This window comes from Leopardus geoffroyi, chromosome C1 (assembly GCF_018350155.1).
Source record: "Leopardus geoffroyi isolate Oge1 chromosome C1, O.geoffroyi_Oge1_pat1.0, whole genome shotgun sequence".
Classification (NCBI taxonomy): domain Eukaryota; kingdom Metazoa; phylum Chordata; class Mammalia; order Carnivora; family Felidae; genus Leopardus; species Leopardus geoffroyi.
In genome coordinates, this window is record NC_059328.1 from 36,509,779 (window position 1) to 36,533,526 (window position 23,748).

Below are 23,748 nucleotides of genomic sequence, written 5' to 3' on the forward strand. Positions count from 1 at the left end.
AATTATGAATAAAGTTGTTATAAACATCTGTGTGCAGAGTTTTTGTGGACATAAGTTTTCAGTTCATTTGGATAAATACCAAGGAGCTTGATTGCTGGAACATGTGGTTAAGGGTATGTTTAATTTTGTAAGAAACTGCCAAACTATCTTCCAAAGTGTCTGTACTATCTTGCGTTCCCACCAGCAGTGAGTTAGAGTTCCTGTTGCTCCACATCTTCACCAACATTTGATGTTATCAGTGTTTTGGACTTAGGCTATTCTAATAGGTTTGTAGTGGTATCTCGTTTCAATTTGCATATCCCTAATGGCCTATGATGTTGAACATCTTTTTATGTTTATTTTGAGAGAGAGAGAGAACTAGTGAGCGCCTGCACAAGCAGGGGAGGGGCAGAGAGAGAGGGAGAGACAGAATCCCAAGCACATTCCACATTTTTAGTGCAGAGCCTGACGCGGGGCTCAGTCTCTTGATTGGTGAGATCATGACCTGAGCCGATATCAAGAGTCGGACATTTAACCAGGTGCCCCTGAACATCTTTTCATATGCTTACTTGTCATCTTCTTTGGTGACGTGTCTGTTCACATTTTTTGCTTGTTTTTTAATCAGGTTGTTTTCTTATCATTGATTTAAGTGTTCTTTGTATTGTTTTGGATCACAGTCTTTTATCAGAGGCCTTTTGCAAACATGTTCTCCTAGTCTTTGGCTTGTTGCCTTATTCTTTTTTGCATAGCAGAAGTTTTTAATTTTAATTTTAATTTTAATTTTAATGAAAACCCAACTTAATTATTTCTTTCATGGATCATGCCTTCGGTGTTGTGCCTAAAATGTCATTGCCGGGGCGCCTGGGTGGCGCAGTCGGTTAAGCGTCCGACTTCAGCCAGGTCACGATCTCGCGGTCCGTGAGTTCGAGCCCCGCGTCAGGCTCTGGGCTGATGGCTCAGAGCCTGGAGCCTGTTTCCGATTCTGTGTCTCCCTCTCTCTCTGCCCCTCCCCCGTTCATGCTCTGTCTCTCTCTGTCCCAAAAATAAATAAACATTGAAAAAAAAAAATTTAAAATGTCATTGCCATAGCCAGGGTCATCAAGGTTTAGGTCTGTGATACATTTGAGTTTTTATGAAGGGCTATATCTATTCTTTTTTTTTTTTTTTTTTTTTTTTTTTGCTTGGGCATGTCCACTTGTTCCAGCACTATTTGTTGAAAAGATTGTGTTTTTTTTTTTAAATTTGTTTTGTTTTGTTGCTTTTGCTCTTTTGTCAAAGATCAGTTTACTGTATTTATGTGGTTTTGTTTCTGCCTGTCTGTTCTGTCTCTATATTGTTCCATTAATCTGTCTTTCCTTTATCCAGTACCACACAGTCTTGATTACCACAGCTTTATAGTAAGTCTTGAAGTTGGATAGCATTAGTTCTCCAACGTTGTTCTTTTTCTTCAATATTGAGTTGGCTATTTTTGGGTCTTTTGCTTCTCTATATAAACTTTAGAATCAGTTTCTCAACGTCCACAAAATAATTTGCTGGGATTTTGATTGGAATTGTGTTGAATCCATAGATCAAGTTGGGAAGAGCTGACATCTTGACAATATTGAGTCCCCCTATCTATGAATATGGAATCCCTCTCCATTTATGCAGTTCTTCTTTGATATCTAACATCAGAACTTTGTAGTTTTCCTCATTTAGATCTTACACATATTTTGTTGGATTTATAACTAAGTATTTCATTTTTGGGGAGTGGTAATGTGAATGGCAATAGGCTTTTAATTTATATTTCCACATGTTCATTGAGAGTATATAGTAAAGTGTTGACTTTTGTATATTAACCTTGTGTCCTGAATTTTTGCTGTAATAGCTTATTAGTTCTAGGATGTTTTCTGATTTTTTTTCAGATTTTCTCTATAGGCTATCATGTCTTCTGTGAACAAAGACAGTTTTATTTCTCCCTTCTCAATCTGTATACTTTTTATTTCCTTATCTTACTGCATTAGCTAGGACTTCCACTGCAATGTTGAAAAGCAGTGGTGAGAAGGTACCACATGGTGGGAGAGTTTCAAGTTTCTCACCATTAAGTATGATGATAACTGTAGGTTTTTTGTAAGTGTTCTTTATCAAATTGATGAACTTTTCCTTCTATTCCTAATTTGCTGAGTTTTTAAAATCATGAATGGGTTTTGGATTTTATCAAATACTTTTTTTGCATCTGTTAATATGATTTTTAAAATTTAAATGTTTTATTTATTTTTGAGAGAGCACAAGCTGGGTAGGGGCAGAGAGAGAGGGGGACAGAAGATCAAAGTAGGCTCTGCACTGAGAACAGTGAGCCTGAGGCAGGGCTCAAACTCATGAACTGTGAGATCATGACCTGAGCTGAAGTCAGATGCTCAACTGACTAAGCCACCCAGGGGCCCCAATATGCTCATTTGATTTTGCTTCTTTAGTTTGTTGGTTTGATGGATTACACTGATTAATTTTCAAATGTTGAACCAGCCTTGCATACCTGGGATAAATCCCCCCTTGTTATGGTGTATAATTTCTTTTATGCATTGTTGGCTTTCATTTGCTAATATTTTGGGGGGGGATTTTACATCTTTCATGAGAGAGATTGGTCTTTAGTTTTTGTCTTGTAATGTCTTTGCCTGGTTTTGGTATTAGGATAATTGTGGCTCATAGAGTAAGTTAAGTTCCCTCTGCTTCTGTCTTCTTGAGGAGATTGTGGAGTGCTGTTATAATTTCTTACTAAGTGTTTGATTGAGTACATCTGGGCCTGGTATTTTCTGTTTTGGAAGGTTATTAATTATTGATTACTTTCTTTAATAGAAGCCTATTCGGATTGCCTGTTTGTTGCCAGAGCTTTGGTAGATTTTGATTTTTAAGGAATTGGTCTATTTAATCTAGGTTATCATATTTATGGACACAGGGCTGTTCACAGCATCACTTTGTTATCCTTTTAATGTCCATGGACTCTGTAATGATGTCTGTTGTTTAATTTTTCTTTAAAAAAAATTTTTTTTAAATGTTTATTACTTTTGAGAGAGAGAGAGACAGAGACAGAGAGCAAGCAGGGAAGGGGCAGAGAGAGAGGTAGACACAGAATCAGAAGCAAGCTCCAGGGGCCAGCACAGAGCCCGATGTGGGGCTCAAACTCACAGACCACAAGATTGTGACCTGAGCTGAAGTCGGCCGCTTAACCGACTAAGCCATCCAGGTGCCCCTAATTTCTAATATTAGTGATTTCTGTCTTCTCTCTCTTTTTCTTAGCCTAGCTAGAGGTTTATCCATTTTGTTGGTCTTCTCAAAGAACCAGCTTTTAGTTTTGTTGATTTTTCTCTGTTGACTTCCTGTTTTCAATTTCATTGACCTCTTCTCAAGTATTTATTATTTCATCAGCTTACTTTAAACTTAATCTAGTTTCTTAAGGTGTAGGCTTAGATGATTAATTTTAGATCTTCTTTTCTAACATATGCATTTAAGGCTATGAATTTCTCTCAAAGCTGTGTTTCATTGCATCTTACAAATTTTGGTAAGCTGTATTTTCATTTTCATTTAGTTGAAAATGTTTATCTTGAGATTTCTTCTCTGACTCATGTGTTATTTTGAAGTGTGTTTTTAATCTCTAAGTATTTTGCCATTTTCCACTTATCTTCTGTTATTGATTACTAGTTTGCTTCCATTGTGATCTAAAAGTAGACATTGTATGATTTCTGTTCTTTTAAATTTGTTAAGATGTGCTTTATGGTCCAGAATGTGGTCTATCTTTGTGAATGCTCCATGTGATCTTGAGAAGGATGTGTGTTCTGCTGTCATTGGATTAAGTAGTCTATACATGTCAGTTATGTCCAGTTGATTGGTGGTGCTGTAGAATTCAACTGTGTCCTTACGGATTCTCTGCCTGTGTATGTAGACATGAAACTAGTGAGTCATGGAATATACTGTGTAAATTTTTGGAATAAGATTAACAGGTCAGTGGGCATGTATGTTTATATGATGTTTGTTAAATATCATCTAATTTTCAATGAGTGTACTGGGATTTAGAGTATGACTTCCTTGAGGCTTTGGAGCAAGTCCCAGGATTCATTCCTCTTTACTCCCTAACACTTGCAGGCTCATCACTCCATCTTCCTTGAATCCACTAGGGCTAATTTCATCATCCCTTATTCCTGTTTATCTCTGTCACTACAGGAATCCCCTGGTACCCTCCTTTCCTGTATGCTACATTCTTAATTCCTATAAATTCCAGAATATTCCCTGTTTTGCCCCTTTTTCTCAACCCTCTGACTCTTGAAACCCTTCCAATGTACCTTCTGGAATTTATTATCAGCAAAATCTCCTATATGCTCAATCTTGTTCTTTAAAAAAATTTTTTTTAATGTTTATTTATTTTGGTGGTGGGGGGGCACACTGAGAGTCCAAAACAGGCTCCCAGCTCTGAGCTATCAGCACAGAGCCTGACATGGGGCTCGAACCCAGGAGCCAGGAGATCACAACCTGAGCCAAAGTCAGATGCTTAACTGACTGAGCCACCCAGGTGCCCCTGCTCAATCTTGTTCTAGTGGAATCCTGTGGGAAAGGGAAAGGTTAGAATAAGATTGTCCTACAACCCTCTCAAGTGTTAGTTTTTACCTCTCCCATGGCCTTACAGCATTGGGCCTGAAAGGAAGAGAAGATGTCCTTATCTTTTCATTATTCTCTCTCTCTTTTTCTTAATGCCCCCAAACTTTTAATCTTATACCATTAAATTGTATCACTACCCATCAATGCACCTGTAGTTATCTTAGCTCTTGACTCACTATTACTCTTCAGTTCTAACTCCTGTTATTCTTGATGGTTTGAATACATTCGCTGATTTTTCAGTTCTTAGGACTTTTGGTTGTTTGAACTCTTGTTTTCTAGTGAGCTTCTTCTCCATAGTACCTCAGTTACTTGGACTGTTTTAAACTAATTTTAGTTTTATTCTTCCTACTGCTCTCTAAGCACTACCTCTAATCTTTCTACCTTGTGTCATCTAGAAACCTCATCCCCCCAAAAATCAGCATTTGATTCCAGGATCTCCAATCCTTGGGAATTTAAGTTTGGGATGCCTTCTAGACACTGATGGGGATGATTCGGTGGTATTAAGATGGAGAGTACCTGGAAGAGAACATAAGGAGCCAGCAAAATACCTACCCCACCTCTATGTCCAGTGATATAAAGGGATGTGTGACAGCCAACAGTTCTTATTTGAGAGAGCTGCAGGGGAAGCTGTGTGTCTTCATGGGGGCAGTCAAGTTTTCACCTAATTAAATATGTTAAGGGCTTTACTAAATATATGTCCAGGGTGTTTCGGAGTACAAAAGTAAGGATACTCTGGCAGTTGCAGAACCAGTGAGGAGACCATTGCCATTGTCAAGATGGAAGGGAGTGTTAGAAATGGAGAAAATATATGAATATGAGAAAATTTTATGAGATTAAATAAGTAGGAATTAGAGTTAGTTATCTCTAGATTTCCTGGTTGGGTGATTAATGAGTAATGATACCCTTAACTTAAATAAGGAGTACTGAAGAGTAGATGAAAGAGAAGGAAAAAGAAGATCCCAGAAACAAATGTATACATATATGGACACTTGATTTATGGTGAAAGTAACACTGGGCCAATTGTATACCATATGGAGACACTGAAAAATTTAACCCTCTTTTTTTTATTGTTTATTTTTGAGAGAGAGAGAGAGAGAGAGAGAGAGAGACAGAGTGCGAGCACGAGGGAAACAGGATCCAGAGCGGGGTCTCTGCTGTTAATAGAGAGCCCTATGTGGGGCTCAAACCTATGATTGGTGAGATCATAATCTGAGCTGAAGTCAGATGCTAACTGACTGAGCTACCCAGGTGCCCCAGATTTAACTCTTTCTTCACAGATATCAATTCTGGTGAATTTTAGATTTTTTTTTCCTCAGTTTCATTAAGGTATAACTGATAAATACAATTGTAAGCTATTTAAAGTATACAACATGATTTGATACACATTAAATTGTAGGTTTAAATGGTGAAAGTCAAAACACTAAACTTTTAGAAAGTGTGCGGGAGAATATCTTAAAAGAGCATAAAGGGAATATTTTTTAAGAACATAAAGGAGAAGGATAATACATTTGACTACCTTAAAATTAAGACTTTGTAGTCATCAGAAAATATTGTGGGGGCACTTGGGTGGCTCAGTCAGGTAAGTATCTGACTCTTGGTTTCAGCTCATGTCATGGTCTCACAGTTCGTGAGTTGGAGTCCCATATAGGGCTCTGTACTGTGTGTGGGGTCTGCTTGGGATATTCTCTCTCTCTCTCTCTCTCTCTCTCTCTCTCTCTCTCTCTCTTTCTCTCTCTCTCTCTCTCTCTCTCTCTCTCTGCCCCTCCTTTGCTCTCTCTTTCTCTCTCAAAATAAATAAACTTAAAAAAAAGAAGATGATGATACTGTGAAAAAGCAAGCCACAAAGTGGAAGAAGATGTTATGATGCTTAAAACTGACAAAGGGCTTGCCTTCAGAACCTTTAAGAGAATTCCAGCAAATCAATAAAATAAAAAATAGTATGACTGAAAAACAGCTAAGAGACTTGAACAGGAATTAGTTAACAAAAGCAATACAAATGGCCAATAAATACATGAAAAGATACTTTAATCTCTTTAGTAATCATGGAAATGCAAAATAAAATTGCAATGAGACTCCATTATGTGGCCACCAAAAATGGCTTAAAGTGACAAAACCAAGTGTAGATAAGTATATGAAACAATGGTAATCCTACAACACTACTGGTGGAAATATAAATTGGTAGAACCATTTTATAAAAACAGTTTGGCATTTTTTTCATATAAAGTTTTTTTTTTTATTAAATTTTTTTTTTAACGTTTATTTATTTTTGAGACAGAGAGAGACAGAGCATGAACGGGGGAGGGTCAGAGAGAGAGGGAGACAGAATCTGAAACAGGCTCCGGGCTCTGAGCGGTCAGCACAGAGCCCGATGCGGGGCTCGAACTCACGGACCGTGAGATCATGACCTGAGCCGAAGTCGGACGCTTAACCGACTGAGCCATCCAGGCGCCCCTCATATAAAGTTTTAAAGATAGACAAAGTAGAACATGAGATGTCACTTACTTGTATAATTCCATTTCTTTTTTTTTTTAATTTTTTAATGTTTATTTATTTTTGAGACAGAGAGAGACAGAGCATGAACAAGGGAGGGGCAGAGAGAGAGGGAGACACAGAATCTGAAACAGGCTCCAGGCTCTGAGCTGTCAGCACAGAGCCCGACGCGGGGCTCGAACTCACAGACCGTGAGATCATGACCTGAGCCGAAGTCGGACGCTTAACCGACTGAGCCACCCAGGCGCCCCTATATAATTCCATTTCTTTTTTTTTTTTTTTTTTTAATTTTTTTTTTTTTCAACGTTTATTTATTTTTGGAACAGAGAGAGACAGAGCATGAACGGGGGAGGGGCAGAGAGAGAGGGAGACACAGAATCGGAAACAGGCTCCAGGCTCTGAGCCATCAGCCCAGAGCCCGACGCGGGGCTCGAACTCACGGACCGCGAGATCGTGACCTGGCTGAAGTTGGACGCTTAACCGACTGCGCCACCCAGGCGCCCCTATAATTCCATTTCTATGAAATGTCTAGGATAGGCAATTCCATAGAAACAGAAAGTAAATTAGTGGTTTGCCAGGGGCTTGATGGGAGAGGAGAATGAGTGATTGTTAACAGGGACAGTTTCCTTTTTGAGTGATAAAAATGTGCTGGAAGTAGATAGTGGTAATAGTTGTACAACTTTGTGAATATACTAAAAACCACTAAACTGTACACTTTAAAAGGTTGGATTTTATAATGTATTAATTATTTCTCAGTTTTTTAAGGTGTATGAAAAAAGTATTTAGAGATGCATACTTAGTTGATAAATCTGTAAAGAAATGATTACCATAAAAGTAAGGGCAATGATGTTTACCTGTATTGAGAAAGGGGAGGGACTTTGGAAAGATTATGTAAAGGGATTTTGGAAGATGGTATTGTTAACCTGGGTGGTATTTACATAGGAGCTTGCTATATGCTTACATTCCTTTATAACTAAACTATGTAAGTGAAGGAACTGGTCCAAGGTCAACTGACTGTTCCCAGTTCTGTTTATATGTTTCATTATAACTTTGTTTCTCTGGGGTGGATGACTACTTGCCTTTGAACTACCTCCTCCGACTGCTAAACTGCTTGGTAAAGTTGAAAAAGCCTACTTTGTAGGCCGCTGGGCTTTCTGTCCTGACAAGATTTTTTTTTTTTTTTTGTCCTGTTGATCCATTTCTGGCTCTTTTTATGAAAGAGTTCTTCTCAATAATGTGATTGTTAAGAATTAAATTAGGGTAACCTGGGTGGCTCAGTTGGTTAAGCAGCCGACTTTGGTTCGGGTCATGATCTTGTAGTTCATGGGTTTGAGCCCTGTGTGAGGCTCTGTGCTGACAGCTCAGAGCCTGGAGCCTGCTTCAGATTCTGTGTGTGTCTCTCTCTGCCCCTCCCCCACTTGAGTGTGCGCGCGCCCGCACGCGCTCTCTGTCAAAAACAAACAAATTTTAATGAAAGAATTAAATATTTTCTTCAAAATGTTAACATTCTAACATCTTAATTTTCTTATTTTGTAAAGTTTTTATTTAAATTCCAGTTACTGGGATACCTGGGAGGCTCAGTCAGTTAAGTACCCGACTCTTGATTTTGACTCAGGTCATGATCTGCGGGTCTTGAGATGAAGCCCTTCATCGGGCTCTGCACTGGGCTTGGAGCCTGCTTAACAGTCTCTCTCTCTACTGCTCATGCTCTCTCTTTTTTAAAAAAACAAAAAACAAAAAGTTCCAGTTAGTTAACATACAGTGTAATACTAGTTTCAGATATGCAGTATAGTGATTCAATACTTCCATACATCATTCAGTACTCATTGCAACAATTGCACCCCTTAATCCCCTATTTAACCCATCCCCCCACCCACCTCCCTTCTGGTAACTATCCATTCTCTATAGTTAAGAGCCTGTTTCTTGGTTTGCATCTCACTGTCTCTTTTTTTTACCCCTTGCTCTTTGTTTTGTTTCTTAAATTCCACATGAGTGAAATCATATGGTGTTTGTCTGTCACGTATTTCACTTAGCATAATACTCTCTAGCTCATCCATGTTGTTGCAGATGGCAAAAGTTCATTCTTTTTTATGGCCAAGTAATATTCCAGTGTGTGTGTTTGTGTGTGTATCTGACATCTTCTTTATTCATTCATCAGTTGATGGACACTAAGGCTGTTTCTTTCTTTTTTTTTCCCCCCCACTGAACAGAATATTTGGTATACTTTGTAAGAATAGAAAGAATGCAACAGGATTAGAATTTTATAACGTACATTAGATATTTAAAAGTATTACATTTTTCAAAGGTGTTTCCCCTATTTTCCTGTCTTTTCTATTTTCCTCACAGACAGAAGCAGTAATTACTACTCTCCTGAGTAAGCTTCTCTGTTGTATTGAGCAGTAATTGTATCTTTATGTTTCAGGTCCTTAGCATCCCCCCAAACCCCTTTTCCTTTCACTGCGTAGTCTCATTGCACTATTTCACTGTAACATTGTACTCTGCTCAAATTCAAAGAGCTTGAACAAAAGCTAGAGGCTCAAGGATTTCTGAGTACTGATTTAGTAGCAGTGCCTACTGGCACAAACCTATTTATTCATAACTGCAATAATAGAAATGAAAGCTACCTTAATGAAAAAGGAACACAGGAATGAGATCATTAAATATAACTGAACACATTTTATTTTTTTTAATGTTTATTTTTATTTTTGAGAGAGAGAGAGACAGAGAGACAGAGCACGAGTGGGGGAGGGGCAGAGAGAGAGAGGGAGACACAGAATCAGAAGCAGGCTCCAGGCTCTGAGCTGTCAGCACAGAGCCTGACGTGGGGCTCGAACTTACGGACTGCAAGATCATGACCTGAGCTGAAGTCGGACGCTTAACCTACTGAGCCACCCAGGCGCCCCACTAAACACATTTTAAATATAAATATCATGTATTTCCTGATTAGTATTGGGTAAGTATCTAAGCTACCTATCCCAAATCCTAGTCTCAGAAAAAGGTCAGAGACCATTACAAGCAAGGTGCTTCATATTATCACGTCCGTTTTTAAAACAGTGAGATCCTTTAGAACAATCCCTTTAAGTCTTTATTTTTATCAGAGATTTCCTTTGGTCTTTTTGTTGGTAGTCCACTTATGTCTGCACCCTTGCAGTCTGCTTTGCCTTTGTTTTTATCATGGGATTTTAGAAGAACTTTTCTAGGCCATATGCGACTAACAAAAGGGGAAAGCAGAGGGCATATGTATGGCACCAGGAATTCTTTGTAGATCCAGAGCAGAACCATGACGCAGCAAGGGATGCACACCATCCTCCCAGGCTGGAGTTCCCACACCGCGACCACCAGGTCCATGTGGAAAATCAGGCATCGGGTGCATGTAGCCCCTTGAATTCATATTTTTGTATTCTTTGTATAAATACCTAGCAGTGCAGTTACCAGATTGTAGGATAGTTCCATTTTTTAAAGTTTTTATTTAAATTCCAGTTAGTTAACATACAGTGTCATGGTAGTTTCAGATGTACAGTACAGTGATTCAGCACTTCTGTACAACACCTGGTGTTCATCACAAGTGCACTCCTTACACCCCATCATGTTTGTAACCCATCCCCACAACCATCTCCATTCTAACATCTTAATTTTCTCTCAAAACAAGACCAATTCAAATATTGATTTTATTCTGTTACAACCATCATATTAGTAATTTTGACTTTTTAAGGTAAAATGAATGTTGCAGAAGTAGAGAAAACCTAGGAAAAGTAGCACAAACTTTTTAGGCCATGGCATCTGGTGGTATAATAAACAGTTTCTCTGGTCTTTATCTCAGGTTCCTGGTACAGAGCTTCTAGAAACCTTGGAACATCCTGAATGATAGGAGTGTCTTTGTTAGCTAATGGGGCAGTTCAAGGTGGCCCTTTAGGTAGCTTCAAGATGGAGGCTTGGTCACCAGGAAGGAAGACCAATTGCATGTTTAGAAATTTAGAACTTTGGGCCATCCTGGGGAAGGAATTGGAGCCGGAGATTTAGTTCAGTTGTGCAGCCAATGATTTAATTATATCTGTTTAGTGAGACCACAATAAAAACTGTAGATAGCAAGCTCAGAGTAGAACATTCTGGTTGGTGAACAATTTATGTGCCAGGAGGGCAACACACCCTGATTACATAAGGAGAGGGCACAGGAGCTCTGCATTCCTTCCCTGACCTTGCTCATGTGCATCCTTTATAATAAAACTGTAATAGTAAATATAACGCTTTCTGAGTTCTATGACTTGTTTTAGTGAATTATTGAATGTGGAGGGGGGAGCTGTAGAAACCTCTGAATTTATAGTCAATATGTCCACAGTACAGGTGGCTTTGCCACCTTCCTTCCCTGAAGATTTATAGTTGGTGTAGAAGTGAGGCAGGCTTGAGGACCTTGCCCTATCTGTCAGATCTGCACTAACTCTGTGTGGTTAAATTTCAGTACACCCAGTTAGTGTCAGAATAGTATCTTTGAAAAGTCTATTGGAGCCTGGCCAGTTGGAAGGAATGCTTATTAAAATGTTTATTATTTTGTCAGCTTTCAGGTACTGGGAATCCATTATTATTTCCTTTTGAACTACAGAATTTTCTTGCGAGACATTACCATCACAGACACAGGCAAGGGGTTTTGGCTGTGTCCTGGCAACTACCCCACAACTTGCAAACCATTTCCTTACTTTGTTGGCCATATCTGATATTAAAGTGTTGATTTGTGAACCAGCTCTATAAAGTTGTAATGAACAAATGCATAAACCTTAAAAACTGATAAATTAACAAGTATTTACCTTATTGACACGGGAATAAAGATGAACTAACTATACAGTGCCTTTAGTTATGACAGATGCCATCAAGGATTTAGAAATAGGCCAACAGAGGAGAAACAGAGGACATATTCAGTTTAAGACTTAGAAAAAGCCAGGATGCCTGGGTGGCTCAATCGGTTGAGCATCTGACTCTTGATTTTGGCTCATGGTTTGTGAGATATTGGGCTCACAACATGTTGGGCTCTGCACTGACAGCACAGAGTCTGCTTGGGATTCTCTCTCTCCCCCCCTCTCTCTGCCCCTCATCCTCTAGTGCTCTCTCGCTGTCTTAAAAAAAGAGAGAGAGAGAGAGAGAAAGCCTTTAATAAACTAATTCTGGGTGAATATATTCTGACTTTGTTATGGTCATATGGAGGCCCTAATCACCTTTCATTTGAGTTATTTGAAGAAACCCCTAACTCCTTTTTTCTTTCTACTCAGTTCATTATAAATTTTGAAATTGGACATTTTCTTCCTAATGTATCACTTAGTACTTGTCATTCTACTACCTAGAATTTTTGAATAGCAACATTCTCCAAAGTGGTTCTCTAAAGACAATCTATTTGGGCATGAGGGGAAAATAATAAAACTTCTACTTATTTTTTACAATGAAAATTGAGAATTAAATCAGGTTTTACTAGCACTAATATGGATTGACAATGGTACTACCCACATTAGACCCTGTGTCACAAGGTGTACATAATATACCATGAACAGAGTTGAGCCCCTCTATACCCTCAGTCATCATTTCCCTTGATCATATTGTAACATATTGCAGCTTACAGGCGCATTCCCCCCCAGTTTTTGCTATTACTTAAGTCTCTGTTTTTAATTCCACTATAGTTGACATACAGTATTATATTAGTTTCACCTATACAATATGATTCAACAATTCTATCCATTACTCAGTGCTCATCAGAATAAGTGTACTCTTTTTTTTTTTTCAACGTTTTATTTTTATTTTTGGGACAGAGAGAGACAGAGCATGAACGGGGGAGGGGCAGAGAGAGAGGGAGACACAGAATCGGAAACAGGCTCCAGGCTCTGAGCCATCAGCCCAGAGCCTGACGCGGGGCTCGAACTCACGGACCGTGAGATCGTGACCTGGCTGAAGTCGGACGCTTAACCGACTGCGCCACCCAGGCGCCCCAGAATAAGTGTACTCTTAATCCCTTCACCTATTTCACCCATCTCCATCCCCGACCCTGGCAACCACCTGTTCTCTTACAGATGCATTTTCACAAAACTTTGTAATACAATATGGAGGGAACCTTTGAAATGGTTTGTGTAAGAAGGAAATTTACTGGTTGTCTTGTGGCAAATTAAAAGAATGGTCAAACTAAATGTTGTAGCAGTTTTCTTTTACAAAATGTCAAGTGCTCCACATTTGGTGAACTTTTCTGTGCTAACAAGTGGTTTTTAGTAGTATGCTGCCTAGGAATTGGGGATGGAGGGTGGGCAACAGTGGCAGATATTCTTAGTCTATCCCTTCAAGGTGAAGGTGACATGTAACAGTGAGTGAAAAAGTAGCTGCGTTTTGAAAGAAATTTGTGCCATGGAAAGAGTATTTTGAAAAATGAATTTTTGGATGTGTTCCCATCTGTATGTCATTTTGTTGACAAACTGATGCCACCTATTAAAACAGGTAAATCTACCTCATAAAAACATTGGAAATAACATGTTTCTCCTCTTCCAAATGAAAGGTTTAATAGATTTTGAACCTATTTGTTAAAAATATAATAACATAAACGTTTCTATTCATCTTCAAGAGAAACTGCTTGTTACCACAAGAAGATAGAAATTTACCATCCTTTGGGTGGAATTGAAAAACAAGTATCACGATCTAATAAATAGAGCCAGTAATGGACTTCTTCCATTGGGAGCTACGTATCTTTGTGACATTTATTTTTCATCTATAATAAAACCAACTCACAAAATAAATTTAAAACTAAATTGCAAAAAGACCTAAAATTTCTAAAAATATGAACCATCTTCAATTGTACTAGACTCAGAATAAAAGGAGCAAAAAATTGTGTACCATGAATAAAATTTAACTTACAAAGTTTTTGTTTTAAAGTATATAATTTGATAAATTTTTAAATGTTTAAAATTTTATTTAAATCCAAATTGGTTAACATATAGTGTAATAATGAATTCAGGAATAGAATTTAGTGATTCATCACTTACATATAACATCCAGTGCTCATCTCAGTAGTGCTCTCCTTAATGCTCATCACCCATTTAGTCCATTCCCGTACCCACCACCCCTCCAGCATCTCTCAGTTCTCTGTATTTAGGAGTCTCTCATGGCTTGTTTTCCTCTCTCTTTTTATTTTATTTTTCCTTCTCTTCCCCTATGTTCATCTGTTTTGTTTCTTAAATTCCACAAGTGAGTGAAATTATATGATACTTATCTTTCTCTGATTTATTTTGCATAGGATAATACACTCTAGTTCCATCTACGTTGTTGCAGATGGCAAGATTTCATTCTTTTTGATTGCTGAGTAATATTCCTGTGTGTGTGTGTGTGTGTGTGTGTGTGTGTGTGTACACACACATCTTCTTTATCCATTCATCAGTTGATGGACGGACATCATTTGGGCTCTTTCCATAATTTGGCTATTGTCAATAGTGTTGCTGTAAACATTCAGGTGCATGTGTCCCTTTGAATCAGCATTTTTGTACCCTTTGGATAAATACCTAGTAATGCAATTACTGGGTCGTAGGGAGTTCTATTTTAAATTTTTTAATTTAATTTTTTTAATACTGTTTTCCAGAGTAGCTGCACCAGTTTGCATTTTTCCTCTTTCTCTGCATCCTCGCCTGCATCTGTTGTTTCCTGAGTTGTTAATTTTAGCCATTCTGATAGGTGCAAGGTGGTATCTCATTGTGGTTTTAATTTGTATTTCCCTTATTATGAGTAATGTTGAGTGTCTTTTCATGTGTCTGTTAGCGATCTGGAAGTCTTCTTTGGAAAAGTGTCTATTCATGTCTTCTGCCCATTTCTTCACTGGTTTGTTTTTTGGGTGTTGAGTTTGATATGTTCTTTATATATTTTGAATACTAACCCTTTATCTGTTATGTCATTTGCAAGTATCTTTTCCCATTCTGTAGGTTGCCTTTTAGTTTTGCTCATTGTTTCCTTCACTGCACAGAAGGTTTTTCTCTCGATGAGGTCCCAGTAGTTAATTTTTACTTTTGTTTCCCTTGCTTCTAGAAACATGTCTAGTAAGAAGTTGCTGTGGCCAAGGTCAAAGAGGTTGTTGCCTGTTTTCTCCTCTAGAATTTTGATGGTTTCCTGTCTTATGTTTAGGTCTTTCATCTGTTTTGAGTTTATTTTTGTGTATGGTATAAGAAAGTGGTCAAGGTTCATCCTTCTACATGTTGCTGTCCAGTTTTCCCAATACCATTTGTTGAAGAGACTGTCCTTTTTTCCATTGGATATTCTTTCCTGTTTTGTCAAAGATTAGTTGGCCATATGTTTGTGGGTCCATTTCTGGGTTCTCTATTCTGTTCCATTGATCTGGGTGTATGTTTTTGTGCCGGGTGCCATACTGTCTTGATGATTACAGCTTTTTTTTTTTTTTTTTTTAATTAAAAAAAAATTTTTTTTTTTTGAGAGAGAGTGTGAGTGGGGCAGGGGCAGAGAGAGAGGGAGACACAGCATCCAAAGCAGGCTCCAGGCTCTTAGCTAGCTGTCAGCACAGAGCCCGACATGGGGCTTGAACTCATGAACCGCGAGATCATGACTTGAGCTGAAGTTGGACGCTTAACTGACTAAGCCACCCATGTGCCCCAATGATTACAGCTTTTTTTTTTTTTTTTAATGTTTATTTATTTTTGACAGAGACAGAGCATGAGCGGGGGAGGTGCAGAGAGAGAGGGAAACACAGAATCTGAAACAGGCTCCAGGCTCTGAGCTGTCAGCACAGAGCCTGACGCGGGGCTTGAACTCACAGACCACGAGATCATGACCTGAGCTGAAGTCAGACACTCAACCGACTGAGCCACCCAGGCGCCCCTGATTACAGCTTTTTAATACAGCTTGAAGTCTGGAATTATGATGCTTCCAGCTTTGGTTTTCTTTTTTAACATTACTTTGGCTATTCAGGGTCTTTTCTGGTTCCATACAAATTTTAGGATTGTTTGTTCTAGCTCTGTGAAGAATGCTGGTGTTATTTTTATAGGGATTGCATTGGATATATAGATTTCTTTGGATAGTATCAACATTTTAACAGTATTTCTTCTTCCAATCCATGAACATGGAATGTTTTGCCATTTCTTTGTGCCTTCTTCAATTTCTTTCATAAACTTTCTATAGTTTTCAGCATATAGATCTTTCACCTCTTTAAGTTTGTTCCTAGGTATTTTATGGGTTTTGGTGCAATTGTAAATGGGATCAATTCTTTGATTTCTCTTTCTGCTGCTTTATTTTTGGTCTATAGGAAGGCCACAGATTTCTGTACATTGATTTTGTATCCTGAGACTGCTGAATTCATGTATCAGTTCTGGCAGTTTTTTGGTGGAGTCTTTTGGGTTTTCCACGTAGAGTATCCTGTCACCTGCAAAGAGTGAAAGTTTGGCTTCTTCCTTTCCTATTTGAATACCTTTTGATAAATTTTGATATATATATATTCCTATGAAACCATCACCACAATCAAAATAGTGAAAATATCCATTATTGTCCAAAAGTTTCCTCCTGTCCTTTTATAATTCTTCCCATCTCCAGGCACCCACTGGTGTGCTTTCAACACTTATAGATTAATTTGACTTTTGTAGAATTTTATCTAAATGGAATCATACAGTGTGTTTTTTTGTCCACTTGTCCTTTGCATTTCCATATGAATTTTATTAAAAAAAATTGTTTTTTAACGTATATTTATTATTGAGAGAGAGTTACAGAGCATGAGTAGGGGAGGGGCAGAGAGAGAGGGAGACACAGAATTGGAAGCAGGTTCCAGGCTCTGAGCTGGCAGCACAGAGCCCGAAGCGGGGCTCGAACTCACAAACTGCGAGATCCTGACCTGAGCTGACCTGCCACTCAACTGACTGAGCCACCCAGGCGCCCCTTCATATGAATTTTATTTTTAATTTATTTTAATTTATTTTTGAGAGAGGGAGCATGTGTACACATTGGGGGAGGGGCAGAGAGAGAGAAAGAGAGAGAGAGAGAAAGAGAGAGGAATCGTAAGCAGGTTCCATGCTCAGCACAGAGCCTGATGCAGGGCTTGATCCCACGACCCTGGGATCATGATTGGACCGAAATCAAGAGTCGGCCTCTCAACCAAATGAGCAACCCAGGTACCCCTCCATTATGAATTTTAAAATCAGCTTACCCAAAAGGTAGTTGATAGAAAAAGGTGGTGCATGAGTGAGGGCAGGGGGCATTAGGAAAATGTGTGCCTTTGCATAGCAAATTGTGCCTTTGCTCAATTTTACTATGAACCTAAAATGGCTCTAAAAAATAGTCTATTAAAAAAAAAAAGGCAGCTGGGGTTTTGATTGGGTTGTTCTGAACCTGTAGATCAATTAGGGAAGAGAAGTGACTTTTTAACAATATTGAATGTTTTTACACATGGTATATTTCTCCATTTATGTAGGCCATTATTAATTTCTCTTACCATTTAAAAAAATATTTTAAATTTATTTTTAAAATTTATTATTGAAGTATAGTTGCATTAATGTTTTATTAGTTTCAGGTTTAAAACATAGTGACTCAACAATTCTGTACATTAATGCTCACCATAACTGAAGCCACCATCTGTCACCAAACAGTGTTATTATAGTATTGATGATATTCCCTATGCTATACTTTTCATCTCCATAACTTATTTATAATTGGAAGTTTGTACCTCTTAATGCCTTTCTCTTAACGGTGTTTTATATAGCTCTTATACACCTTTTGACACATTTATCCCTAAGTATTCATGTTTTTATGCAATAAATGCTAGTGTTTTTATTTTCACTTTGTGATTACATAAAGTATAGCTATAAAAATAGCTAGCTATACGGGGCGCCTGGGTGGCGCAGTCGGTTAAGCGTCCGACTTCAGCCAGGTCACGATCTCGCGGTCCGTGAGTTCGAGCCCCGCGTCGGGCTCTGGGCTGATGGCTCAGAGCCTGGAGCCTGTTTCCGATTCTGTGTCTCCCTCTCTCTCTGCCCCTCCCCCGTTCATGCTCTGTCTCTCTCTGTCCCAAAAATAAATAAACGTTTAAAAAAAAAAAAAAAATAGCTAGCTATAGCTAGCAAATAGAAATATAATAGATTTTTGTATATTGTCCTTGTATCCTGTAGCCTTGCTAAATTCATATCAGTAATTTTATTATAGATTCTGTCAGATTTTCTAGACAATCATGTTGTCTATGAATAAATATTATTTTATTTCCTTTCTGATCTCACTGGTTATGCATATATACATATATACATAAATGTTAAAAAAATGGTTGTTGGATTTTTATCAAGTGCTTTTTCTGTGTCTATTGGGATGATCATATAGTTTTTGTCAGCCTATTATAATGGTGGGTTATGTTGATTGATTTTTCCTTATTTTAACTAACTTGTATTCCTGGAATAAATATACTTGGTCATAACGTATTACCCTTTTCATAATTGTTGGATTTGATTTTCTGAAGTTTCATTAGGAATGTATGCATATAGGGGCGCCTGGGTGGCTCAGTCAGTTAAGCATCTGACTCTTGATCTCAGCTCAGGCCATGATCTCACACTGGATTCGAGCCCTGTGTAGGGCTCTGTGCTGGTGGCTCAGAGCCTACTTGGGATTCTCTGTCTCCCTTTCTCTCTACCTCTCCCCCACTTGTGTGCGTATGCTCTCTGTTAGGGTCAGGCGTAAAGCAGGGTAAAGATAGGAGTCAGAGGCTAAAAAATTTTAGCAAAGGCTTTATTTGGGAACTAAGGTCTCACGCGAGGTTCCGTGACTCAGGGAGAGAGAGAGAGAGAGGAGTCAGGGAAGTCGCGCCCAGGTGTGGTGGGGTGGGGTTTTTAAGCTGCTGTGGTTCGAGGTTTAAGTCGGGGTGGGCCTTTTTCTCATCAGGTCGTGCTGTCGCTCGGTGATTGGTTGACCTCCAGTTCGTTCTCGCACGCTACTAGGGGCTTTTAGTTGGGTTGCGCTGGCAAGATGGCCGTCCTCTACTTGGAACCTCTACTGTGGTTCTAAGGACATCCTAACACTCTCTCTCTCTCTCTCTCTCTCTCTCTCAAAATAAATAAACTTTAAAAAAAAAAAAAAAGAATGGGGGTGCCTGGGTGGCTCAGTCAATTGAGAAAGATTTCCTTAACTGTTTGGTAGAATTTATCAGTAAGATATCCGAGATTGATGTTTTCTTCTTTCAAAGGTTATTAATATGGATTCAGTTTCCTTAATAGAGTCTTTCTTTTAATCCAATCTGACAATCTCTGCCTTTTAATTGGGGATTTTAGACTATTTACATTTACTATTGTTGTTGATATGGTTTGGTTTAAATCTGTCATCTTCCTCTTTGTTTTCTATTGTCCCATCTGGTTTTTCTTCTTTTGCTTTTTTTGCTTTATTTGGGGTTGGATGGTTTTTATGCCACTTATCCTTTATTGGTTTATGAGCTATAACTCTGTTACTTAGTGGTTGCATTAGTGTGTATAGTATATATCTTACCATTCTATTATACCACTTCACATATAGTATAAGAATACTATTCCGTTTTCCCTCTTTCAACTTTTATGTTGTTTTCAAACTTGTTATTCTAGTATGTTAAAAATCGCACACCACCTTATTATTTTTGTTTAAACATTTATTACTTTTTAAAGAGATTTAAATAATAAAACAAATCTTACATGTATTCCCATGTAAACTTTTTAGCACTCTTCATCCTTTTGTATAGATCCATATTTCCATCTGGTATCATTTTATTTGTTCCTAAAGGACTTAAAAACATTTTTTTAAACTTGTAGTGCAGTCTGTTGTTAAGGAATTTTTTTTTATCTGAGAAGATATTTATTTCACCTTGTTTTTAAAAAATATTTTCAGGGGCGCCTGGGTGGCGCAGTCGGTTAAACGTCCGACTTCAGCCGGGTCACGATCTCACGGTCCGTGAGTTCGAGCCCCGCGTCGGGCTCTGGGCTGATGGCTCGGAGCCTGGAGCCTGTTTCGGATTCTGTGTCTCCCTCTCTCTCTGCACCTCCCCCATTCATGCTCTGTCTCTCTCTGTCCCAAAAATAAATAAACGTTGAAAAAAAAAAATTAAAAAAAAAAAAATATTTTCACTGTTACAATGACTCTTAACTACCCAGAATTAAGCCAGATTTTACAGGTTGTGGACATAGTCCTCCACAAAATTGACATTACTTTAGACACCCAGCTGCAGGCTTGGAGTTCCCAGGCCACCCATAATTCTGACCAACCAGATATAAATTCATAGGTTCCCAGTACCTCTTGCCATTCAGTAGAACAACTCACAGAACTCAGGAAAGGACTGTACTTACAAATAGAGTGTTATTGGTAGGGGGAAAAAAAGGATATAAATCAGAACCATCACACAAGAGATTCATAAAATGAGGTCTGGGATGGTCCCACATGTGAAGCTTTCAGTGCCTTCTCCCTATGAAGTCTGGATCCATCACCCTCCCAGCACATTGATATGTAACAATATGCAGAGTATTAGCCAGGAAACTTACCAAATTTTGGTGTCCAGAGTGTTTATTGGGGTTTCATTATGTAGGTATGATTGATGGACTCATTGAATATGTGATTGAACTCAGTCTCTAGCTCCCCCTCCATTCCTTGGAAGTCAAATTGATAACAAATGGCTTAACCTCTAACCACATGGTTGGTCTTTCCGGTTTGGCCAGCCACCATCCTGAGTCATTTCATTTGCATAAACTATCAGGCCCCACCATGAATAACAAAGACACTCCTATCATTTGGGAAATTCCAAGGGTTTAAAGGCTCACTCCCAGGAACTGGGGACAAAAGCCACCAAATTCTTTATTACACGATAGCTAGGCATAGAATTCTAGGTTCCTAGGGTTTGTTTTTCCTTCCATGATTCAAAGATATTGCTCCATTGTATTCCTACATTGATTTTAGTAAGAAATATGCTATAATCCTTATCTTTTTTTATTCCTTTCTATATAACACGTCTTTACCACCCACTACCCAACTGTTTTTAAGATTTTCTTTTTATCATGAGTTTTGAGCAATTTGATTATAATGTGCTTTGGTATAGTTTTCTTCCTCTTTCTCATGCTTAGAGTTCTTGGAAATCCTTGGATTTCACATTTGTATATGTTTGTGCAATTTTTTTTTCATCAAATTTAGGAAAATTTTAGCCATTATTTTTTCAACTGTGTTTTCTGTATCCTTCACTCTCTTCTTTGAGGATTAGTAGGCTGCTTGAAGTTGTCTCATAGCTTAGTCGTACTCTGATAATGATGGTGGTTGATGATGAGGATTTGCAGGATTTATTTTCCTCTTAGTGTTAGTTATTTTTGACATGTGTGTGTTTTTTGAATCCCTAACAATACTGTTAGCACCTGGAAGATTCTTTCTGTCCTACTGTGTAACTAGCACCACAGGTATTCCTTGGAAGGGCAGTCATTGTTTGTAGGATACCCATATTCAGGAATTTCTTGAGGCTTTAGTTGAGTAGTTTGGGGAACAAACAAAGGGCATCTAGCTTTACATTCAAGGATCAAACTGAAGGTGTTAATTTTTGAGATGACACTCTTTTAAAAGAGCAGAGATTTGTTTTTTGTTTTTTGTTTTTTTTGTTTTTAAAAAAGGCTTCAATAATTCTGAGGAGGCCTGACACTTATTAAGTCCTGGCTAAGGAAGCAACTACTGCAGATCATTTCTCTCACATCCTGGTAGCCCATGGTAGCCAGGAGATAGGAATAGATCATAAGAGATAGTCCTAGACACAGAGCATGGGAATCCCATGAAAATGCCTCTTTCTAATTAGTTTTCCCATAGAGAGTGCCTTTATTTACTTTATAATTGTTTTCTAGATTTTTTTTATTTTATTTATTTTTTAATTTACATCCAATTTAGTTAGCATATAGTGCAACAGTGATTTCAGGGGTAGATTCCTTAATGCCCCTTACCCATTTAGCCCATCCCTCCTCCTACAACCCCTACAGTAACCCTTTGTTCTCCATATTTAAGAGTCTCTTATGTTTTGTCCCCATCCCTGTTTTTATGTTTTTGCTTCCTTTCCCTTGTATTCATCTGTTCTGTGTCTTAAAATCCTCTTATGAGTGAAGTCATATGATTTTTGTCTTTCTCTGACTAATTTCACTTAGCATAATACCCTCCAGTTCCATCCATGTAGTTGCAAATGGCAAGATTTCATTTTTTTTTTTTTTGATTGCCAAGTAATACTCCGTTGTATATATACATCACATCTTCTTTATCCATTCATCCACCGATGGACATTTGGGCTTTTAACATACTTTGGCTATTGTTGACAGTGCTGCTATAAACATGGGGGTGCATGTCCCCCTTTGAAACAGCATACCTGTATCCCTTGGATAAATACCTAGTAGTGCAATTGCTGGGTTTGTTATGCCCAGAATTCGTGATCCCCAAAGACCACTAGGGAGCCGAGTCTGATGTAAAAGCAAAAGAGCCTTTATTCGAGCTAGCTCGAGCTCAATCCCCTACCTGCACCGAGGCAGCGGTGAGATACTGGGGAGAGAGAGCGAGTTTCAAAAGGACAAAGGTTTTATTGGGGCCTAGGGGCAGTTGGCGAGGTAATGGCTGTGGCCTCAGCCGATTGGCTGGGGAAGGGTCCGAGTCCTGTTGGGGGGGGGGGGCGGTTACTCAAGGGGAGGAGGTGTGGTCAAGGTGAAGGACACAGAACAAGATGGAGTCGGCCGGCGTGGGCGCGCCCTTTCAGGTTGTAGGGCAGTTCCATTTTTAATTTTTTGAGGAACCTCCATACTGTTTTCCAGAGTGGCTGCACCAGTTTGCATTCCCACCAGCAGTGCAAAAGAGATCCTCTCTATCCATATCCTCACCAACATCTGTTGTTGCCTGAGTTGTTAATGTTAGCCATTCTGACAGGTGTGAGGTGGTATCTCGTTGTGGTTTTGATTTGTATTTCCCTGATGATGAGTGATGTTGAGCATTTTTTCATGGGTCGGTTGGCCATCACATGTCTTCTTTGGAGAAGTGTCTATTCATGTCTTTTGCCCATTTCTTCACTGGATTATTTGTTTTTGGGTGTTGAGTTTGATAAGTTCTTTATAGATTTTGGATACTAACCCTTTATTTGATATGTTGTTTGCAAATATCTTCTCCCATTCTGTTGGTTGCCTTTTAGTTTTCCTGAGTGTTTCCTTCATTGTGCAGAAGCTTTTTATTTTGAGGAGGCCCCAGTCGTTCATTTTTACTTTTGTTTCCCTTGCCTCTGGAGATGTGTTGAGTAAGAAGTTGCTGCGGCCAAGATCAAAGAGGTTTTTGCCTTTCTCCTTGAGGATTCTGATGGCTTCCTGTCTTAAAATTAGGTCTTTCATCCATTTTGAGTTTATTTTTGTGTATGGTGTAAGAAAGTGGTCCAGATTCATTTTTCTGCATGTTGCTGTCCGGTTTTCCCAGCACCACGTGCTGAAGAGACTGTCTTTATTCCATTGGATATTCTTCCCCGCTTTGTCAAAGATTAGTTGGCCATACATTTGTGGGTCCATTTCTGGGTGCTCTATTCTGTTCCATTGATCTGAGTGTCTGTTTTTGTGCCATCTAAATATTTTAAGTAATCTCTACACCCAATGTGGGGCCCAAATCCACAACCCTGAGATCAAGAGTCACATTGCTCCACTTACTAAGCCAGCCAGGTGTCCTGAGAGT

General features: G+C 38.7%; 2 protein-coding genes across 18 annotated transcripts in view; one reads left to right on the forward strand and one right to left on the reverse strand.

The window, feature by feature from the left end:
* MAST2 (microtubule associated serine/threonine kinase 2) overlaps positions 1-23,748 on the forward strand; it is a 225,880-nt gene that overhangs the window by 167,301 nt on the left and 34,831 nt on the right. The window lies entirely within an intron of this gene.
* Positions 10,156-10,570, reverse strand: LOC123599755 (UPF0729 protein C18orf32 homolog). Its single transcript, XM_045482060.1, has one exon. The coding sequence runs from the start codon at positions 10,438-10,440 to the stop codon at positions 10,156-10,158; it is 285 nt and encodes a 94-aa protein (XP_045338016.1). The 5' UTR covers positions 10,441-10,570.

What these genes read in the sequence shown, in the direction of transcription:
- LOC123599755 (XM_045482060.1), bottom strand. Translation starts at nt 10,440, where the DNA reads ATGGACCTGGTGGTCGCGGTGTGGGAACTCCAGCCTGGGAGGATGGTG.